Here is a 20,175-nt window from a genome sequence, read left to right as displayed (position 1 = left end):
CCCAACTGTTCTAGCTCCCAGCTGTGACGTCATCTGAGGTGGGACCCCAGACATTGTGAAGGAGAGACAAGCCATCCCTACTTGTACCTGTGTATCCAAATTCCTGATCAAAAGCATAGACAGAATACTAATACATTACTGTTCTAAGCCACTGAATTTTGGGGTACATTGTTCCATAGCTACAGATAACCAGAACAGTCTTTCATCTAATAGCTTCCTGAGAAAGGATATAAGAGTGTTATCTTTTTGAGATTTTTGAGATTTTTTATGTCTGAAAATGTTCACTATTCAATTGGCTGCATGCTTTTCTGGGTATAGAATTCTAGGCTGAAAATAAAATTTCTGCCACGTTTTCAAAGACATCATGCCATTGCTCTCTAGTATCCAACATTGCTATTAACAGATCTCACTGCTTCTGCACCCCAATCCTTTATAAAAGGCTTTTTCTTTCTTTTGGAAGCCACACCATCATGAGCATTCTTGTTTAGCACTGGTGTTACGTTATTTGCACTGTGACTTGATGTGGGTCTCTTTTTCTTTCAGATGATGTGCTCTGTAATCTGGAAACTTGTGTTTTTCAGTTATTTACCCTATTGTCTGGAACTCCCCTTATTCAAATGTTGGACTTCCTGGCCTTGTCCTCTGATATTCTTATCCTTTCTTCTATATTTCCTATCTCTATTTTTTTTCTGTCGTTGTTGTTCTGCTTCCTGGGTGATTTTCTCTACTTTATCTTCCAACTCTTCCTGAGTTAAAAATATCTACCGTCATATTTTTATTTTTTTAAAAGTTCTTTATGTTCTTTGTACCTTCGTTTGTTTGTTTGTTTGTTTGTTTGCTTGTTTTTAAATAGCACCTGTAGTTTTCTGGTTGTAAAATGTCTTATTTTTTGAGATTTTTTTTTTCTGTTGCCTGCTTTGTCTCTGCTTCCTTTGGCTTCCTTTTTTGAGTTTGTACTTTTGACGTCTGTCTTTTGTGTTTGAGGCTTTCCTTAAATGTCTTAAGCCACCTAGGGTATTTGCTCATAATAGGAGCAAAATAAATAATTTAAGTAAAATGCTGATTGTAAACAGGCAGGGTTGTTGGCCACAGGCATTCCTGATCATAGAGTAGCCTTTCCACTGGCAGATCAGTATTATTGTTTTGTTTTTTGGACTGAGTTAATTTCTCCAGAGTTTCCTGAGGGAAGGTGGGTGGAGAAAGAAGGACAGACAAGTCATAATCCTGGCTGCCCAAAGTGACCATGAGCAGGCCTCCTCCCTAGGTGACTTTAGGCTGATTAGAAAATGCTCCTCTCCCAAGACATTTCACTTCCATTTGCTGGAAAATGCTTGTTTTTTTGTTTGTTTGTTTGTTTTTTGTTTTTTTTAAAGATTTTATTTATTTATTTGATAGATAGAGATCACAAGTAGGCAGATAGGCAGGCAGAGAGAGAGAGCGAGAGAGAGGAGGAAGCAGGCTCCCTGCTGATCAGAGAGTCTGATGCGGGGCTCGATCCCAGGACCCTGGGATCATGACCCGAGCTGAAGGCAGAGGCCTTAACCCACTGAGCCACCCAGGTACCCCTTGAAAATGCTTTTTAACTCTGCTTTTTTTTTTTTTTAAAATTTTACACTTATTTATTTGACACAGAGAGAGAGAGAGAGATTACAAACAGGCAGAGAGGCAGGCAGAGAGAGAGGGGGAAGCAGGCTCCCTGCTGAGCAGATAGCCTGATGTGGGGCTGGATCCCAGGACCCTGAGATCATGACCTGAGCTGAGTTGAAGGCAGAGGCTTTAACCCACTGAGCTACCCAGGCGCCTTGTTAACTCTGATTTTGCTAGAACAAGTCACTTTTATGGCCATCTGCTGGGAAGTTGTCAAAGCTGCCCATGATGTACAGGCCATCCCTCATGTTTGGTTATGCCCTGCATGTTGGTAAGTGGGGCCTGTGGCTGGGGTGTCTCCCTCTGACCCCCCTGTTCTCAGCGTGGAGCCTCTCTGTTGCCCTTTCACATCTTCTTCTCCTGACAGTGAACCCCCCAGCTTTGACGGGCTTGGGGAGGGGACTCTGAACTGTCAGAGGAGGCTGGAGCCTCCAATTCTGAGCCTTACTGGAGTTCAGTTGCACACTGGTTGGCTCCTCAGCCCTATAGACTTATCATTCTCTCTCCTGCCAAGTCATCTACCTGTGCCCTTACCTGTTCGCTTTCTGGCTGCCAGGATCTGGCTGCCAGTCCCTTGTCTGCTGTCAGTTTCTCTCCAGTACTTGCTTGGTCCATATGGGTAGTCACTCAGATGAATATGCAGCTCGCTCTGGCTTCAGGTGTGGAAGCTAGAACTCAGGCTCAGGGGCGATGCTGTCCCCATGTCCAGATAGGCCCCGTCCCCCTTGTGCTCTTCTGAGCTTTGGGCTCAGCAGCCAGGTTGGGAGAGAGGGACTCTTCTTGGCTTCCAGCCTGGCCCAGGCCACCCTCAAAGGCCAGCTGGTTGTTGCCCTTACCCTTCCTTGAAGGGGCCCCTGGGGTGGGGTCCTCCATGAGATCCATGTGGCTCACGGAGGGAATGGGAGACTGCTAAAGAGAAACAGGGCGACGGGGCCCAGGAAAGGGGAAATGGATGCCAGACAGAAAAAAGTGCTAGGCCCCCATTGTCGGCTTTCCCATTAGTCTGTGGATGGTTGTAGGGATTGAAGGACGTCATGGAAGAGCCCCCGAGAAGCCACGGTCTGCCTTCAGTGGGAAGATGGGCAGTATCTTGGCTCTTCTGGGTAGGGACTTGCTGACTGATGGCAAAAGCGAATGTTATACATGCATGGGACCAATTTCTGTGTAAAGAGATTAGGGGTCATGGGCACTCATTCCTCACTGCTTCAGGAAGTGCTGTGGAAATTTCTGAGGAAGCCTGGGCCAGGCTTCTAACTGAAAGCCGTTTTCTAACTGAAGACATTCTTACCATGTTGTAAGATCTCTGAACTGTGAGCCACTCTCTGAATACCTTCCTGCAGGCAGGGGAGTAGCTCAATCATGCCAATGACCCGGAGATCGAGGGGTTAGTGGACCATGGCTGCCCACCACTTTGGTCTGTCCAGCCCCTGCCCCCTTCTCTGTCAGCAAAGCTGTAGAGATTCTCCCGCAACCTCCTATCAGTGTGTATATATTTTTATTTTTATTTGCCTTGTACTGCATTGAGTTTCAGTAGTATCTCCAGCCTTTTTAAGTTCATGTCTCTCCATCCACTAACTTATGATGTCAAAGTTGACAATATTTATACTCTGTTCTCCCTCCATAAAGAACGCGTGGCCCATGGGTTGATTCCAGGGGCTGAGAAGCTGAGAATAGGTCTTACATGATTATGACTTAGATAAGTGACGACATCTGAGCCAAGTGGTGGACTCTGGTTACCTGTCTTCCTGTTCATAACGATGACGTTATGGACCGTGGGCAGACCTCTGTTTGTGTTGACACTCTCTGTGGGCTCACTGAGGGCTACAGACTCCCAGGCCCCCTGAGTGCTCTCTCCACTTACCCCTGGCTGCCTTGGAGAGTACTGACTCAGCCTCTTCTTGACCCTTCAGGAATCTCAAGCCTTGATGTCCAGGTTGTAATTAGCCCTTGAGGCAATCTCCATGTCCATCTTCCTAGTTCCCATTTACTTGTAAAGGGACAGGTAGGTAGGCAGGGGGCTTTCAGGGTCCAGCAGGGGACCCTGGCTCCTGTGCATATTGCTTGACCCACTGAGGGTGCTTCCTCTGTAGTTGTTGAAAGGGTTATTGTGGAAGATGAGTGATTTCCATTCTAGATCCCTGCAGAATGCGTGTACTAATGTACCAACAAAAACGTCCTTTGGGTGATCAACAGGAAACACAACAGCCAGACAAGCTAGTGGACTCCATCGTTCCTTGGGCAGAGTCAAGGCCTGCATGTACCTGTAGACCACAGTTCTAGGCTCCGCAGTACACTTAGTTATGTGGCACTGCACGCCTGTTTCTGTTTTCTCAGCTAACCTCCCTTGTGCTATGCCAGCCTCATGCGCCCTAAAAAATAACCCTCTTCGTGTGAGGTATCAAGTCTCATTTCTAAGGCAGATGCTGTCCTGAAGCCTGGGATCACCATGGTAGCCTGGACCTGTCAAGAACCACCCCTCAGGGGTGGGGATGGGGGTGCAGATGCCCCGCCCTCAGAATCCTGGCGGGGAAGGAAGAGCCCACAGCAGTGGCGGCCACGCACGCCTCCACCTAGTGAGGAAGCCTGTCTGAGTTTGCTGAAAGTTTGCATTTTCGTCTTGGTAGTTTGTATCTGTTCCTGTCCTCTGCTCATTTGGCCACATCTCTCCCTTTACTTCCTTCCTGCTTCCTTCCACCCTTTCCTCCTTACATCCCCTGCCTTCTCCCTCCCTCCTGGGGACTTCCTCTCTCTGCCCACAGACACCCCACTTCTCAGCGGATGGTGCAGAGAGACCAGGTTCTTGCTCCTCTGCCTTCCCACTGCCCCTGCAACTCCTCCCGACAGAACCAAGTCCAGGTAAATGCTAAACCGAAAGCTTTCTATTCTACAAAACAACCGTGCCATCCCTTGGGAGGCAAGCAGCTCCGGCCACTTGTGGTCTAACGATAACGGGGAAAATTTTCTTGGGTCACACGGGGACACCTCCTCCTGCCCCTGTGTCTTCCAGGCTAGATCCTGAGCTCCTTGAGGGTAGGAACAGGCCTGACTTGTTTTGAATTCCTCGTGTTTAGTGTGGTGCAGGTGCTTAAGGAAAGCTGGGGAAGGAAAGCGGAAAGGAAGGATGGGGAGGGAAGGTCTCTTGGCCCACAGTCACTGCCTGGCAAGCCCAGGATGCAGGGGTGTGGATGGCTCCTGTCAGGGATTCCCATCAGGTTTTTGTCTCCGGCTGGGAGTATCTTTTCTTTCCCTCCGCCCTTTCTCTCCCTCTTCATGCCTTCTTCAAACTACTTTCCTAGACTTTGCCAATCAGCAAGTGTACTTCTCTGTGGCTGCGTGAACTTCACAGCTACAAGTAAACCGCAGTGCTTCGAAAACCCTCCCTTCGCATTTTCTGTCACCCTTGTTGGTTCAGCGCCTTTGTCTTTGACAGTTACCACAGGATGACTCAACAGTTTCTGTTTCCATTCAGGGTTAGGTTATTCGGGTTGTGCAGGGGCTCTCGGGGGTGGGCGGAGGCTTTAGAGGTGGGAGGTCAGGTTGTGAGGTAGCTGTGGTCTTTACTAGAAGACTGAGGGTTTCTCTGCTCGCTGCCTCTGGGAATCTGTTCTTCACCATCGCTTTTATTGGTGTGAATGCTTGGCCATGGGTGGCGCCTCACTTCTCAATGAAGATGGAGCATTTTTATTTTTGCCGTTTTCAACAAGAAGAGATTGCTGGGGGGTGGGGGGCGGGGGTTGATCCTGGGCTGAGTTGGAGACATCTCCTGAAGCAACATTATAAAAAGGACCAAGATGAAGGAGCAGGTCACTGAAGCAGACCCATGCTGGGAAACCAGAACTGATTTTCAAGTTCTCATGGGTCTTCATTCCAGAAACGTGGGTACTGCCTAGAATCACGTGGTGGTCAAAGGCCCCAAGGATGTTTCTCGTCATGAGGGCATTCAAATTTGGTGTCTGAAGATATGCTTTCTAGGACACCAAAACTGACTTTTGATTTAGACTTTGAGAAAAAAAAAGTACACTCTCTCCTTTTTTAAAGTTGCTTTTTTTTGTTGGGTTTTTAAAATGTTTTCCAAAAAACACAAAAAGATCTTTTTTGTTGTTGTTACTGTTGCCTTTTTGCTTTGTCTCTTTTCAAAATGGACTTTTTGGAATAATTTTCAATTTCTAGAAAATTTGTGAAGATAACACAGAGAGCTCTCATATACCCCTCAGCCAGTTTCCCCCATTGCTTACTGCTTACATAACCATGGCACGTTTATCAAAACCAAGAAAGCAGCATTGGTTCATGACTATTGCCTAAACTCTAGACTTCATTTGAATTTTCTTTCTTTTTCCACCAGTGTCCTATTTCCATTCCAAGGTGTTTTATTCCACACTGTGTTTTATTGTCTTTTTTTTTTTTTTTTTTTTTTTTAGTGTCCTCTGATTTGTGACCGTTCCTTGGTCTTGCCGTGTTTTTCATCACCTCACCACTTTTGAAAAGTACTGGTCATGTATATTGTTGACTATCCTTCAGTTTGGTTTGTCTGGTGTTTTTCTCATGTCTAGACCGAGGTTATGGGTTTTGGGGGAGACCCTGAGGGCAAGTGCCCTTCTTGTCAATCACAGCAGGGGTACATACTATCAACATGGCTTGTCAGCGGCGCCGTTACCCCTGATCACCTGGGCAGGGTAGTGTTTATCACATTTTTTCCTTATAAAATCGCCTCTTCCCATAAGCAGGTCCCTAAGGGCAGCCGACTCTCTGGATGGTAGTGGCGGTGTGGAGATAGGCAAGCTCCACCTGCTAGAGGGGGGAATGTTTACACAAATTATTTATTATGGGCGTTCATCTCTTTCCCCTAATGTATTTATTTATTTAAACCATTTATTTATATCAGTATGGACTCATGTATATTTATTTTATGCCTTGTGTTATAGTCCAGTGGTCCATTTTTTTGTTCACATTGTTCCAGCTTTGGCCATAGGGGACTCTTAGAGTTGGCTCCTGTATCCCTTTGACATGCCCCCACCCTTTTGGGATTTACTTTGTTTATTTATTTTTTAAGGACTTCTCTACTTTCTGATACCCCAAGGTGCTCCAGGCTCATCTTCTATTTTCCCTGCCCTGTCCTAGAAGCAGCCATTTCTCCAATGAGTCCGTGTTCCTTTTGTTTGAGAATGGTTTCTAGAAACTAAGATCTGTACTCAAAGGTCTCATTTTTACATAAGGAAATGATGCCCTACCACAATTCCACTTCCGGGCATCTACTTTCTTCCAATATTTTATATTTAAAAATTTTAAACATAGAGTGGAATTGAAAGACTTTGACATTGAGTTCCTTATACACACCACTTTAATTCTACCATTAATGTGTTACCGTATTTGCTCTATCACATATTTGCTCATTTATCCATCCCTTTATCCACCATATTTCATTTTTTGGATGCATTTCAAAGTTGCTGAAACAAATAAATAAGTACATTTTCTCCCCCGAAATAATTCAGTGTGGATATCGTTAACAAGACTTCAATATGTGTTCAGGCTTTTTTTTGGCTATAAAATGCAATGCAATGTGAAAATCTTAAATGTACACTCTCAGAGTTTAAACAAATACATACACCTATGTAACTCAAACCCCTTTCAAAATATAGAACATTACCATCACCCCAGAAAGTTCGCTCATGCCCTTCCCACTCAGTCCCTGGCCTTATTCTCCCAGAAGTAACCACTGTTCTGGTTTTTTTCTTCATACTATGTTTTAATTTTGTCTGCTTTACAATTTATTGTAAGTGGAATTGCACAATATGTTCACTCAGCATATTTTTGGTGGCATGTTAATTCAATTTAATCCTCTGCAGCAGTGAAAATGAATGATCTACAGTTACAGTAGACACCAAAGATGAATCTTATTAGCCGTGTTGAGCAAAAGAAATGAGACACAAAAGAATACATAAGGTCTAATCCCAGTTCTTTAATATTCAAAAGCAGTCAAAAATAATTTATGGAGTTCCATGTCAGGAGAGCAGCTAGCAGTGAGCAGGAGAGAGGGAGTAATGATTGACAGAGAGACTGAGGGGAGATTCTATGTGCTGGTGTTGTAATGCGATTCTCCTTGACGTGGGTAGGGATTGTACAGGTGTGTTTTTCTTTGTGAGAATTTATTAGGTTGTAATTTTATGACTCATGCCTTGTTCTTGGTGTATTACATCTTATTAAAGTGTTTAACAGTACTAGTTCATGCTCATCAGTTGTGTGTGTATGTGTGTGTAACAGTACTGTGTGTACTGGTTATCTATTGATACGTAACAAATTATCTGAAAACTCAGCATCATAAACAGGAAGGTGTATTATCTCACTCAGTTTCTGTGGATCAGGAATTTTAGAGCTTCTTATCTGGGTGGCTCTGGGTCTGTCGTGAGGCTGCAGATAGGATGTTGGCCAGGTCTGAAGTCTTAGAAAGGCTTGACTGGGGCCTGAAGATCCACTCTCTGAAGATGGCTCACACACATGGCTGTTGGCAGGAGGCCTGAGTTTCTCCCTGTGTGGACCTCTCCATAAACCTGCTTGGGTGTCCTCGTACCATGGCAGCTGGCTTCCTGAAGAGCAAGAGATTCACGAGAGCTTAGCATGGTGTTTTCTAGGTTAATACACCTCATGTACATGTGTCACTCGTACATTCTTTTTTATTGCTAAGCAGTCTTCCATTTCATGACTAAATCAGTTTATTTCTCTGTTCTTTTAGTGATGGATACTTGGGCTGTTTCCAAGTTTGGGGCTATTAATGAATGAAATTGATACGAACTTTCTTCTATGAGAATTTTGTGAGCATTTTGTTTGTCTTGGGTAAAAATCTAGGAGTCTAATTGTTAAGTCATAGAGTTAGATATATGTTTAATTTTATGAGAAATTGACTAATAGGCCTTTTCCCAAGATGACTGTATCATTATGTATTTTCACAACAAAATGTGGGAGGTTCAGTTGTTCCACATCCTTATTAACATATTATTTTGCTATTAATTTTTTTTAAAGCCGTTCAGGTGGGTGGATGGTGGAATCTCATTATGGTTTTAATTTCCATTTCCATGGTGACCAGTGTCTCTGAGCACTTTCTTTGTTTATTGGCCATTTGTATATCTTCTTTTTAAGGTGTCTGTTCACGTCTTTTGGAGGGCATCTATTTGTGTGTGTGTATGTGTTTGTGTGTATAATTTACAGACATCATTTTGTGTAACCACCAACACAATTAGGACATGGAACTGTTCCGTCACCACAGAAACTCCCTATGTTTGTCCTTTAGAGTCAGATTCTCCCCATCACTCTACGCACTGGTGGCCACCAATCTATTCCTCCTTGCTATAATTTGTCATTTTGAGAATGTCATAAAATTGGAGTCATATATGATTTTTTGAGATTCGCTTTTTTGTACTCAACACAAAGTCCCTAGATCCATTCAAGTTGCCATGTGTAGCAGTGGTTCACTCCTTTTTAGTGCTCAGCAGCACATGGGGTGGATGTACTACACTTTTGTCCCCAGTTGAGGGACATTTAGATTGTTTTCTAGTTTTTGGCGATTACAAATAAAATTGCTATAAATTCATGTATCACTGTTTGTATAAACAAAGGATTTCATTTCTCTCGAGTTAATACCTAGGAGTGGTATTGCTGAGTTATGTAAGAGTATGTTTAATTTCAAAAGACATTAAAAAAGGGGCTCTACCATTTTTTATTCCCACCACCAGCAAAGGAGAGAACCAGTTGCCCGGTGTCCTCCTAAACACTTCATATTTTCAGATATTGTCAGTATAATTTCTTATAGCCATTCTAATAGTTGTTTACCATTATTTTATTTTATTTGTTTTTTTTTTTTCTTTAGTTTAGTTTAGTTAGTTCCTTGTAGTGTGGTCTTGATTCCACATGCGAGACTTCCAAGACAGGTGTCTTACTCATGCTGGAGGTCTACACCCCACTCTTCTCTCATGAAAGATGAAATTAGTATCTTTTGTTTCAGTTCTTGCTTGTGGCATATCCTAGCTCAGAGGTTTTCAAGCTTGTTCTTAGTAATGGCACCATTTTGTTTTTGTTTTTGTCTTCACGCTAAATCCTACATGGAACACTAAAAGATAAGTCAGATGATGGCAGAGCTGTTAGGGGAAGAACTGGGCCCTCTCTTTACCCCCACAGCTGTCCTCAAGGTGTCCCCCAGCTCCTAATCTTGACACTAACAACATTCGCCCAGGATCCTGCCAAGGCTTTTAATTCCACAGGGCCTCTGTCTGCATTCTGAGGCACAGAGAATAATATTTGCCAAATCTTCATATCTTACAGATTCAAGAAGACAGAGAAATTATATATGTTAAAATACTGAAAAAGCATTGTTGTTTACGATTTCTACCCCATTGTTCTACAAACGGCATCTGAGGTGACCTATTAAAATTGTTAAATGTGGAAGTGATATTTAAAGACAGAAAACACGTAGATATTCGTGTTGTGTAGGGCTTCAGAGAGCTCTACGGAGGGCCAGGGGGTGGGGATTGTTCCTAAAATCCTGATCTTTCCCATTGCAGAGATTGTTACCTTTTCTTATTGAAAAGAATTTATGTGTTCTCTTTTAAGATAATCAGGTGCTCAGGCTTTCAGGCAGCTTCTGAGGCAGTTTTAACTTCTTTGTTGCTCGACTACTTGGTGGTGGCCGTTCAAATGAAGAACAATTGCCATCTAGTGGTCATTTTAAGGGTACAATTTAAAATATCTAAAAATAAAATAAAAATATTTTTTAAATGTCTTCTTTTAAAAGGTATTTTAATACGATTCAAAAAGATGGAATACATAAAAAGGTAGACTACCATTTGCCAAGTTTCCCCACTTCTGCCCCACGTACACAGAAAGTAAACACTGTTCGTAGTTTCTGGTGTGTCTCTAAAGAGAATTAAAAAATAGCAACAACACATAGACAAGCAAATATGTAGTCTTCTTCCCCGCCCTCCTGCCCCCACTTTTTAACATACAGTACAGCAGTAAAAGTAACATATTCACCTGTTTGCACCTTGCTTTTTCATTTAAAACATATCTTGGCAATTTCCTTATATAGGCATATAGACAGATTTTCCTTTTTATGTAATAATTTCACTGTATGGCTAGGCCGTACTTCACTCAATCACTTATCTTTTAGATATTTGCAGGGTTGTGCTATTTCTGCCCATGTAACATTAAACTCAGGTCTGGTAGTGCGTTTTGGGAGTGAGGGTGGGCAGCAGAATGGGACAGACCTCTCATCAAAATGTCTTAACTTGTTTTAACTTGTCTGTATTGGAAAATGTTCTCTAATGTCTCTTGATCCACATTTTTTCCTTTTTTGAATACAGAATTTCCTTAACTTGGGTATTAATAGTTGAGAACTATTTATTAGTAACCCAATTTTCTTGAGTTCCGCTTATGTTATAGTTTTTAATAATTTCTCAGTGCCTTTGGCTGGTGTGTGTATTCTCTGTCCTCCCCTGATCTTGCAGTCTGTCTTCTGTTTTTGCACAGATTAACATAAAATCATTACTCAAACTTGACTCCTGTGAGGTGCTTGGTGTCAGTATAAGCAGAAGCTTAATTTAATGTGAATTAAATAGATGTGAATTACAATTTTAAAGTAGATGAGTAACAACCATTTTATCAAAAAATTACTGGAATGGAAATGTGAAGAAAATAGCTAATAACTGATGCTTTAAAATCTTGTCTGTATAACACACTTCATGACATCCCCGTAGGCTTTACTGTCTCGTCTTTGTAGTGTGAAATGTCTCTTGATCCCCTGCTCAGTGAGGAGTCTGCTTCTCCCTCTCCCGCTGTCCCTCCCCCATGCTTGGGTGTGCGCTCGTGTGCGCGCGCGCGCGCACTCTCTCTCTCTCTCTCAAATAAATAAATAAAATCATATATATATATGATTATATTAAAACATTATATAAACATATAAAATTTATGTCTATAATATATATAAACATATAAAATTATATAAAAATATTATATAAAATAAAATTAAAAACATATTTATAAAGTATATACATATACTTGTGCATATATATGTGTATAGATACACATATATATTGCATATGTATATATACATTTGTGTATATTGTGTATATATATATCTCCTCACATATACTTTATAAATTTTTTTTAAAGATTTTATTTATTTATTTGACAGACAGAGATCACAAGTAGGCAGAGAGGCAGGCAGAGAGAGAGGGGGAAGCAGGCTCCCCGCTGAGCAGACAGCCCGATGCGGGGCTCGATCCCAGGACCCTGGGACCGCGACCCGAGCCGAAGGCAGAGGCCTCAACCCACTGAGCCACCCAGGCGCCCCTATAAATATGTTTTTAATTTTATTTTATATATTTTAAATTATACCATTAAAATGATTGTTTATATAACCATGTATCCATATGAAAGCTACTGACTTTGATTGTGTTTCCTGCCAAGCTCTTCTTGTTTGCAGTAATTATAGTTGGTTGTCTTGAAGGTTCCAGATACACAGTCATATTGTATCAATTACTTATGATGCAAAACATAGTGGTTCAAAGCAATACACATTTATTATTGATCATGAGTCTGTGGGTGGCTAAGAGGTTCTTCTGACATTGGCTGGGCTCATTCATGAAGTCAGCTCTGGGTTGGATAGGCAGCTCTTTTGATCTTGATCAGGCTTTTCCAGTATGGGCCTTGCCTGGAGGCTGATCTAGGATGGTCTTGGCTGAGACAACCGGGGTCTCCTCACATGTCTCTTACTTTATACCTTCTGTCCATGTGGCAAACTAGTCAGGCATGTTCTTAGGTTAGCTCAAACATATGCCCATGGGATTGCAGAGGAGCAAGAGAGGAAGGGAACTGTATAAGCACTTTTCTAAGCCTTTGCTTTCCTCACATCTACCAATATGTTAATGACTGAAGCAAATCACGTGGCTAAGCCCAGATTCAAGGGGTGTGGAAGTATACTCAGCCTCTTCATGAGAACTGCAGTGTCAGAGGGCAAGGATCAGGGGAGGTCTAGCACAGGGGCCATTACAACAATCAATGAAACATGTGGATCATCTGTACATAGTTCTCCCTCTTTCTTTCCAATTTCAGTTTCCCTAATTGCTTTCCCTTGTCGAATTGCATTGGCTAATACTACCAGAGCAAAGTTGAACAACCACCCCTTGTGATTTTTTTCAGAGCCAGATTTTAGATTTATTACTTGCATTTTTTCTGTTTTCTAATTTTCTACTTTTCTTTTAATAATTTATTTTTTCTCCTTTTTTTTTTTTTTTCCTAACTTCTTTAGTCAGCTGCTTAGCAGTTACTGTTAATGACCTACTGTGATCCCTCTACCAAACCTGTACACTCATCTCCTAGCTGCTCTCAGTGTTGACCGGTATCAACTCAATGCTGAACTTCCTTGGAATTGTCCTTGACATATGGGAGTTACCTTCCCAGGAAATGGCTGAGGTTATGCCCTCTGCCCATGAAGGCAGAAAGCCTATGCTTTCTTCCCTGTCTGAAGGACAGGATAGGACCTCTCCACGGTGCCATTTATACTCGAGTGTCCCGCTGAATCAGTCTAAGTCTAGCTGAGCCCACATTTTGCAAGCTCCCTGGCACTCTGTATGCTCTGAAGGCCTCCTGTCCTCATTGATGTCCAGAACCCTCCTGCACACCCACATTGCCAGTTGCCAGTGGCTTGCTCTTTTTCTCCGTTTTTCTTATAATATTGTTGTATCAATTCTGTGCTAGTATCTTTTTATTACTTATGATTGGATGATTTGAATATAATTGAATGATTTCTGGCCTGGCTTTTCTAAGAAGTTTCAGGGTTGGGAGCAGGAGAAGCTGAGATAGTGGTCCGGGATTCGTCCCTTTTCACAACACAGAATCTTTTCCCTTCCCGGCTGCCACAGAGATAGACTGCTTCTTTCAAACACAGCCTGTCCATGTGACTCTGCATGTTGCCCTGACCCTGAACCTAGCTCAGGGGCCAGTGAGCCATCTATCTGCTAGCTCGTAGCCTTTCCTGTCTTGCTGTTCCAGATCAGAACCACAAGCTTTACCTCTCCATGTGTACAGCTTACATGTAGAAAGTGAACTTTTACCTGCATTTTCTGAGTTGCCACCAATTGGCCCTTGTGCTGTGTGTGATCTCTTGCTCTGGTTCTTCTTGCCACTTCCTCCTGCCTAAATCCTGCATCAACTCCGACAAGTTTTACTTCTATGTTAATATCTGGAGACTTTTCCTGACTCCTAGTTTCATTGACAATGGAATGTTTATTTATTTTATTTTTTAAAGATTTATTTATTTATTTATTTATTTGAGAGAGAGGGAGAAGCAGATACCCTGCTGAGCAGGGAGCCCGACATGGAGCTTGATCTCAAGGACCCTGGGATCATGACCTGAGTCGAAGGCAAATTCTTTATGACTGAGTCACCCAGGCACCCTAGAATGTTTATTTTCTGTTCTCCTTAGGAAAAAGCTGATTTTATGCAGTAATGCTTATACTGAATTCTGCACTAGTTGCTCTGAGATCAGGTCTACTAGATGACTCCAAACAGACAAACAAACAAACAAAACAAAAAATGAGATTCTTCTGTTGGGGGGCTTCTGTGTCCATTCTTTTTTGGGGGTGGGGATGGATTTCTTTTTTTTAATATTCCTGGATGAATGGTGGGTCCCCTTGGATTTTTTTGTTACCTGACAACTGAATGGACGAGAGAAAGCCAAGATGATTGAATTGGTTCTTGTTCCGTCCGGGGCAATTGACCTGCAGGTTATTTAGGAAAAATGTTTAAATGTGAGGCACTGTGCTGGTTCTGAGGGGCTACACAGTTCAAGACTTGGACCCTACACCCATGCAGTTTCTATGTCTTGTTGGGAATGAACTTTACAAAAGGATAGTATGTGTGGTTGGCATGCTTTTTGGTACATACCTGAGAACACCGTCTCTAGGATCTAGTTTTGAAACTACAGGAAACAAAGAAATGTACGTTCAATCATCATTTAATGGGATGTACTGTGACCAGCCCCTTGTGTTGGTGCTGAGACTATAAATATGAATCTAACACAGTACTAGCCCTTGAGAAGGAGGAGGGGTGAAGAAGCGTATGAATGAAGGTTAATATTCTTGAGTGCTTACTATGCATATGCAAGCACTGGGATAAGCATTTGAGGAAACAATCCTCTGAGTTGTGTGCAATTATCATTCCCGTCTTACAGATGAGAGGACGGAGGTACTGGGAGGCCAGGTCATTTGATGCTGGTCACACAATTAGTGACAGAGCCAGGAGTCAAGCCTGAGTGAGGTTTCTTCCAGGCTCAGGCTCTGCTTGCATTTAAGCATTTTAAGCGGCAGAGTGGAAACCCCCCTTCTATGTCAGTTTAAGTTCACTGAGAAGCAGACAGGAAGATGGGACTAGATGAGCAAATGACTTATGGGTGGGGGTGGAGCATGCAAATCTGTGAAGGATGATGGGAGGGAGCTGGAGGAGGCGGGAGAAACTTCCGAATGTGTGTAGGCAGGTCTGACTCTGTGAAATGAGAGAGCAGAAATGGCACAGTGAGGTTATAAGAAAGCCTCAGTGAGCCATTTTTGGGGGGGGTCTCCTGGCACAAGTTGCCTATTAGACAGTAATGGCCCTAATCTAGAAGCTTGCCCTACTAAATCATCAGCTGGGAGCAGCCCAAGAGCAAAGTTACCAGGGATGAGTGCCACAGTTAATTCCAAGGTATGGCACCTGGAGGTTATTGGTGGGTTCTCTGGAAGGAAACTCTAGGCAGCATTCCTCGTGGCCACTACAATCCACCCCTTGTACCACACAGGTCACTCCTCTCCCATCCCCACAAATGCTACTCATCAGTTTCATCTCAAAAACATGAAAATCTTGCTCTTGCAGAGGGGATGTTGGAGTTTTGTTTTAAGGTCACCCTGTGAGGAAATCCTTTCTTCTTTCCTTCCATTTTGACCCTGCTATATTGAACACAGGGTCTGTGTTACACAGTAGACCTTCTTCGACACACAGTATCAAATGAGATGTAAAGAGATCTAGCAAAGCTGTTTCTTATCTCATCAGACACCTTGGTCCAAAGGCTTTACTCAGGGTCTTCAAATCAATGTTTGTTTGTTTTTTTCAATTTTATTTGTTTATTTGACAGAGAGAGAGATCACAAGTAGGCAGAGAGGCAGGCAGAGAGAGAGGAGAAAGCAGGCTCTCCATGGAACAGAGAGCCTGGTGCGGGGCTTGATCCCAGGACCCTGAGACCATGACCTGAGCCGAAGGCAGAGGCTTAACCCACTGAGCCACCCAGGCGCCCCCAAATCAATGTTTTAACATCCATTTTGTATTTGTTCTTCACAGGTATGATTTAAATCTGGATGAAATAAGAGCTTTGACATTTCAGAGAGTGAAGTTTGTCATGGGTCTACCTGTGTTAAAACGTGCGATTCAGGACCAGGTAAGTTTCATTGTTACTTTGCTGTGATGTGTGTATGAGTGTGAGAGAGAGACAGAGAAAGAAAAAGGTTTTGTTTCTGTTTTGTTTGCTTTTGTGACTTGTGGAAGCCATTTATTTTGTCCTAGGGAAAATTGCCATCAGTATGGGGGAATGCCTTCTTCAGCCCGTTTTTTTGCCCCACTCTCTGATAAACTAACTGATCTTCTTCCCTTAGCCCATAGGTGTATTCATGTCTCCCAAGATCACAGGCTAGGGGGTAGGGGAATCAGCAGCCGTAATGATATATATGTTCACAAAACAAATATAATTTGGGGCCTAAAATTCAAATATCTGAGAAAGGTAATGAACTGATTTTATAAGCTTTTAAAGCATTTAGATGTGTCCAAAATGTAGGGGTCTTTTTTTGGTCTAAACACTGCTATTCTAAACTCAGTTAAATTATTTTAGTCAATTTAGCCTCATTAAAAAGAAAGAAGGAAAGAAAGAGTATGTGATTAGAGAACTCCTTCGTGATATGAACATTAGGAGCTATTTATTTTAGGCAAGTTTAAATCAATTTCCATTTCATTCAGCTTCATGGCTTCCTTAAACTGAACACGTTAAATTCAACACAATGAAACAGAACAGAATTCCTGGTGAGAGCCCTAGGAGAGGGGCTTGAACTGGGGAGAAGCTTCAGCTTGTGGATGGCTGAGAGGTGGAGCCTGGCCCTCTTCCTGCCCACCACAGTCTGTGGAGGGGGAGTCTGAGGACTGAAGGGGTAGGGGTCTTCCCCATTCAGGGGGCCACCAAAGGCTTAGTTCTCTGTGCAATGTAGATCAGAGCCAGTGGGGGGCCTGAGGTCCATGTTTGAGAATAGATCCCTACCCTGTCACACCCTGCCTCCCCCCACTTTTTGGTTGGCTGTACCGAGGAGGCAAGGACAGAACTCAGCATCTTCTTGTCAAAAGGCAGAGCTCTGGCCCCTCCTGTTGAAGCACTATGGCCACCTCCAAGGTAACAAAGGGCACACTTAGCTGGAGAAGAAGGAAAACAACCACATCATGCAGGGAAGGGTGCTTGCAAAGCCTGAAGGATCATTTCATACCAAGCAGTTTGACAAACTGGATTTCAAGCTAGTAAACTATCTCTCAGTGGAACATTTAGAGCTGTGAATACAACCAAGAAAGAAGAAAACCTACAAAAGACCCCAACCCTCTTTGGTTTCAGACACTTTATGAGTCTGGCCTCCAGTACATCTGTCCTGGGGCTGGTTGGAAAGTGAAATCTTGACACGTGGTCAGTCTTCTGGTCTCTTAATCAGTCCAATATGTCCATGATTTAACTTAGTGTCAATATTCAAGACCCAGATGAGAGTTGATCCTTTAATGAAGTTTACTAATTGCTGCTTATCGCACTGAGTCTGAAGGATTAGCCTGTGTAATCTTGCTCCTGATGAAGCTGTTGGTCCCTGGATTCAATTAGCTTTCCATTTTTGTGGCTCCCTTTGTGGTCTTAGGCAGCTCGGATGACCCCGTCCTGGATGATTAAGTATAGTCCCTGCAAGCAGCCGCAGGACCGGCCCTAGACAATCCCTCCAGTTCATTTCTGTGAGTTACTTCAGCCTCTTTGGCCCTTCTCTCTGTGTGAACTCGCAAAAGCCAATGAACCTGAAGGAAATTAAATGAGTTGGTCATCAGGGCGGCAGGCTCATCTCTTCGGGTGGATGTTGTGAAACTCGGCAGCACATCTGTGTTCGAAGGCTCTCAAATTCCACTCTGTAAACAGCTGGAGGAGCTGTCCACATCCAGTAATTCTAGAAGAAGTGTTACATGATTCATTCTGCCTCTTAATAAAAATATTGAGTCATGGCCGTACTGCCTGTTCAGAGAGCGTTCCAGGTCTTTCCATCCTTCCCTGGCCCCCATTTCGTGTTGCTGTTAGCTTTTGTGGATGATCCGATGAACTCCAAGGCAGAAGGCCGAGTGTAATGTGTAATGATGATGTTCTTGAGGACAAATGAGGAGTGAGCCTCATTCGTTCCAGGTCTCCATGGACAGTCCACGGGCCAAGAATAAGCCATTAAAATATTTCCACTCTGCATTTTCCCCTCTGCCATCTGCAATAGATTTGAGATATTCTAATAATTTCAAAAGGAAAAAACAATATCTGAGTCTGACTACAGAGTATACACACACGTGTGTGCATGCACACACATTGAACATCATTGTACCTCCTGGACATTTCCTGCACCTGTTTCCAGTGATATCACATTCGTGCCCTTCAGCCAACCGTCCTTTCCTTTCCTGGCGGAAATCCTGGATGGTGGAAGTCACGGACTCCCTGCATTTCCAGAGATGGGGAGATAGAGGACCAGGTGGGAGATCGTCCTCTCTGGCAGTGCTGAGACTGCAGCCGACAGAGGCTGACCCCCCTGCACCCAAATCACCATAAGCAATAATAGCAGCTCAGACTCACGGAGTACATACCCTATGCCAGTCACAGCGCTAAGAACTTTAGATTCATGATCTCATTTAATATCCACAACATCCAGAATGGTATTCCGATTTTACAGATGAGTAAATTGAAGACCAGCAATTGGCCTGAGGTTATACAGCTAATAAGTTGTGTATATAACTAGTGGAACACAGAGTTAAACCCAGCTGGTCCTGCTTTCTGAGTCCACTTCCGTTTGGTGTTTCTTGCCCCTGGCTATACACTGGAATTGCCTGGAGAACTTTTCAAACTCCTGCTGTCCGAACTTTGGCTCAGGCCATTGAAATCAGCATTTAAATTTCCCAAGTGATCCAGTGTGTGTCCTGTCCTGGCTTGAGTACTGCTCTCCACTATCCTTCCTTCCCGGTACTCTGTACCGTCTACCCCAAATTGTTCCCATTCAGCATTTGGTCTCTGGCAATCATGGTTCAGGGCTGACTTGTAGGAATGCTCCATCCCAACATGTCTTTTCCCCAGGAGGAAGACAGTTGGGATCAGGCTGTTCCTGGCCAACAGGAGTAAGGAGTGGGGGTAGATATTTGAATAATGAAGCATCCATTCTATGACCCCTCCCACCCCCCATCATCTTATCTCTCACTCTGAACTCTGATGGTCCTCATCCCCATGATCCACAGCGGTGCTGGGCATGGCAGCATTGTTATCTAAACTAGTGGTTCTCAAATTATGGCCTGAGGACCCCTGGAGGTACCCAAGATCCATTCAGGTACTACCTGAAAAGTAGGTGTCCAACTTTGTGTGCATGACACCAGATTTTCACCATAAGCTTCAACCAAAACAGCCTATGGCAACAGATGGAGTGCAGAAGCAGATGTGAGAGTCTAGCTGTCTTACATTAAGCCAGATGCTACAATAATTTGTAAAAATGTAAAACAATGTTATTCTTCTCACTGATTGTTTTTTGGTTTGGAAATTACGGTTATATTTCATAAGAATTATGTTATTTATATGTAATGGATATAGTATTGTTATTTTTAATGTGAAACTTTAAAAATTCTCAGTTTTAATTACGGTGTGGTAAATTATGGACATAGCCTGCATAAACAAAACTCTTTGGAATCTTCGTTAATTCTGAAGAATGTAAAGGGGTCCAGAGACCATAAAATTTGAGAACCACCGATCTAAATCATCCACTGTTTTCTCAGGAAGTCCATTCTCGGATCAGCTTGAAGGGGAACTGGCAGGAGCCTTATATTTGTTATACTATGGTTTTATGTGGCTTTCCATTTATGTTATATTTATTATACTATAATTATTATTTCAATCAGAATTTTAGTCTCAGTTTGGGATGGTTTTTGTTTTTATATTTAAAGACATACCAGGTGGGTACTCTTATCTAAAATGGAATAAGACTCTGAGGTCAACTCACCTTAGAAGGTATTTGGGACGGGCGCCTGGGTGACTCAGTCAGTTAAGTGTCTGCCTTCGGCTCAGGTCATGATCCCAGGGTCCTGGGATCGAGTCAGTATCAGGCTCCCTGCTCAGTGGGGAGTCTGCTTCTCCCTCTCCCTGTGCCTGCTGCTCCCGCTGTTTATGCTCTCTTTTTGTCTGATAAATAAATAAATAAGAAGGCATTGGGAATG

The 20,175-nt window shown here is 43.0% G+C and overlaps 1 protein-coding gene across 1 annotated transcript in view; it reads left to right on the top strand.

The window, feature by feature from the left end:
• Window positions 1-20,175, top strand: part of LOC308349134 (acyl-coenzyme A oxidase-like protein) — a gene marked incomplete at its 3' end in the record, with an annotated part of 107,899 nt that overhangs the window by 21,571 nt on the left and 66,153 nt on the right. Inside the window, exon 3 of the mRNA XM_080813659.1 lies at window positions 16,003-16,099. Coding sequence (XP_080669785.1) covers window positions 16,003-16,099 — 97 coding nt within the window. The remainder of the gene's footprint in view (window positions 1-16,002; window positions 16,100-20,175) is intronic.

The sequence above is a fragment of the Martes martes genome, assembly GCF_963455335.1.
Source record: "Martes martes genome assembly, chromosome: 9".
NCBI lineage: Eukaryota > Metazoa > Chordata > Mammalia > Carnivora > Mustelidae > Martes > Martes martes.
This window is presented reverse-complemented; position numbering and strand designations above follow the sequence as displayed.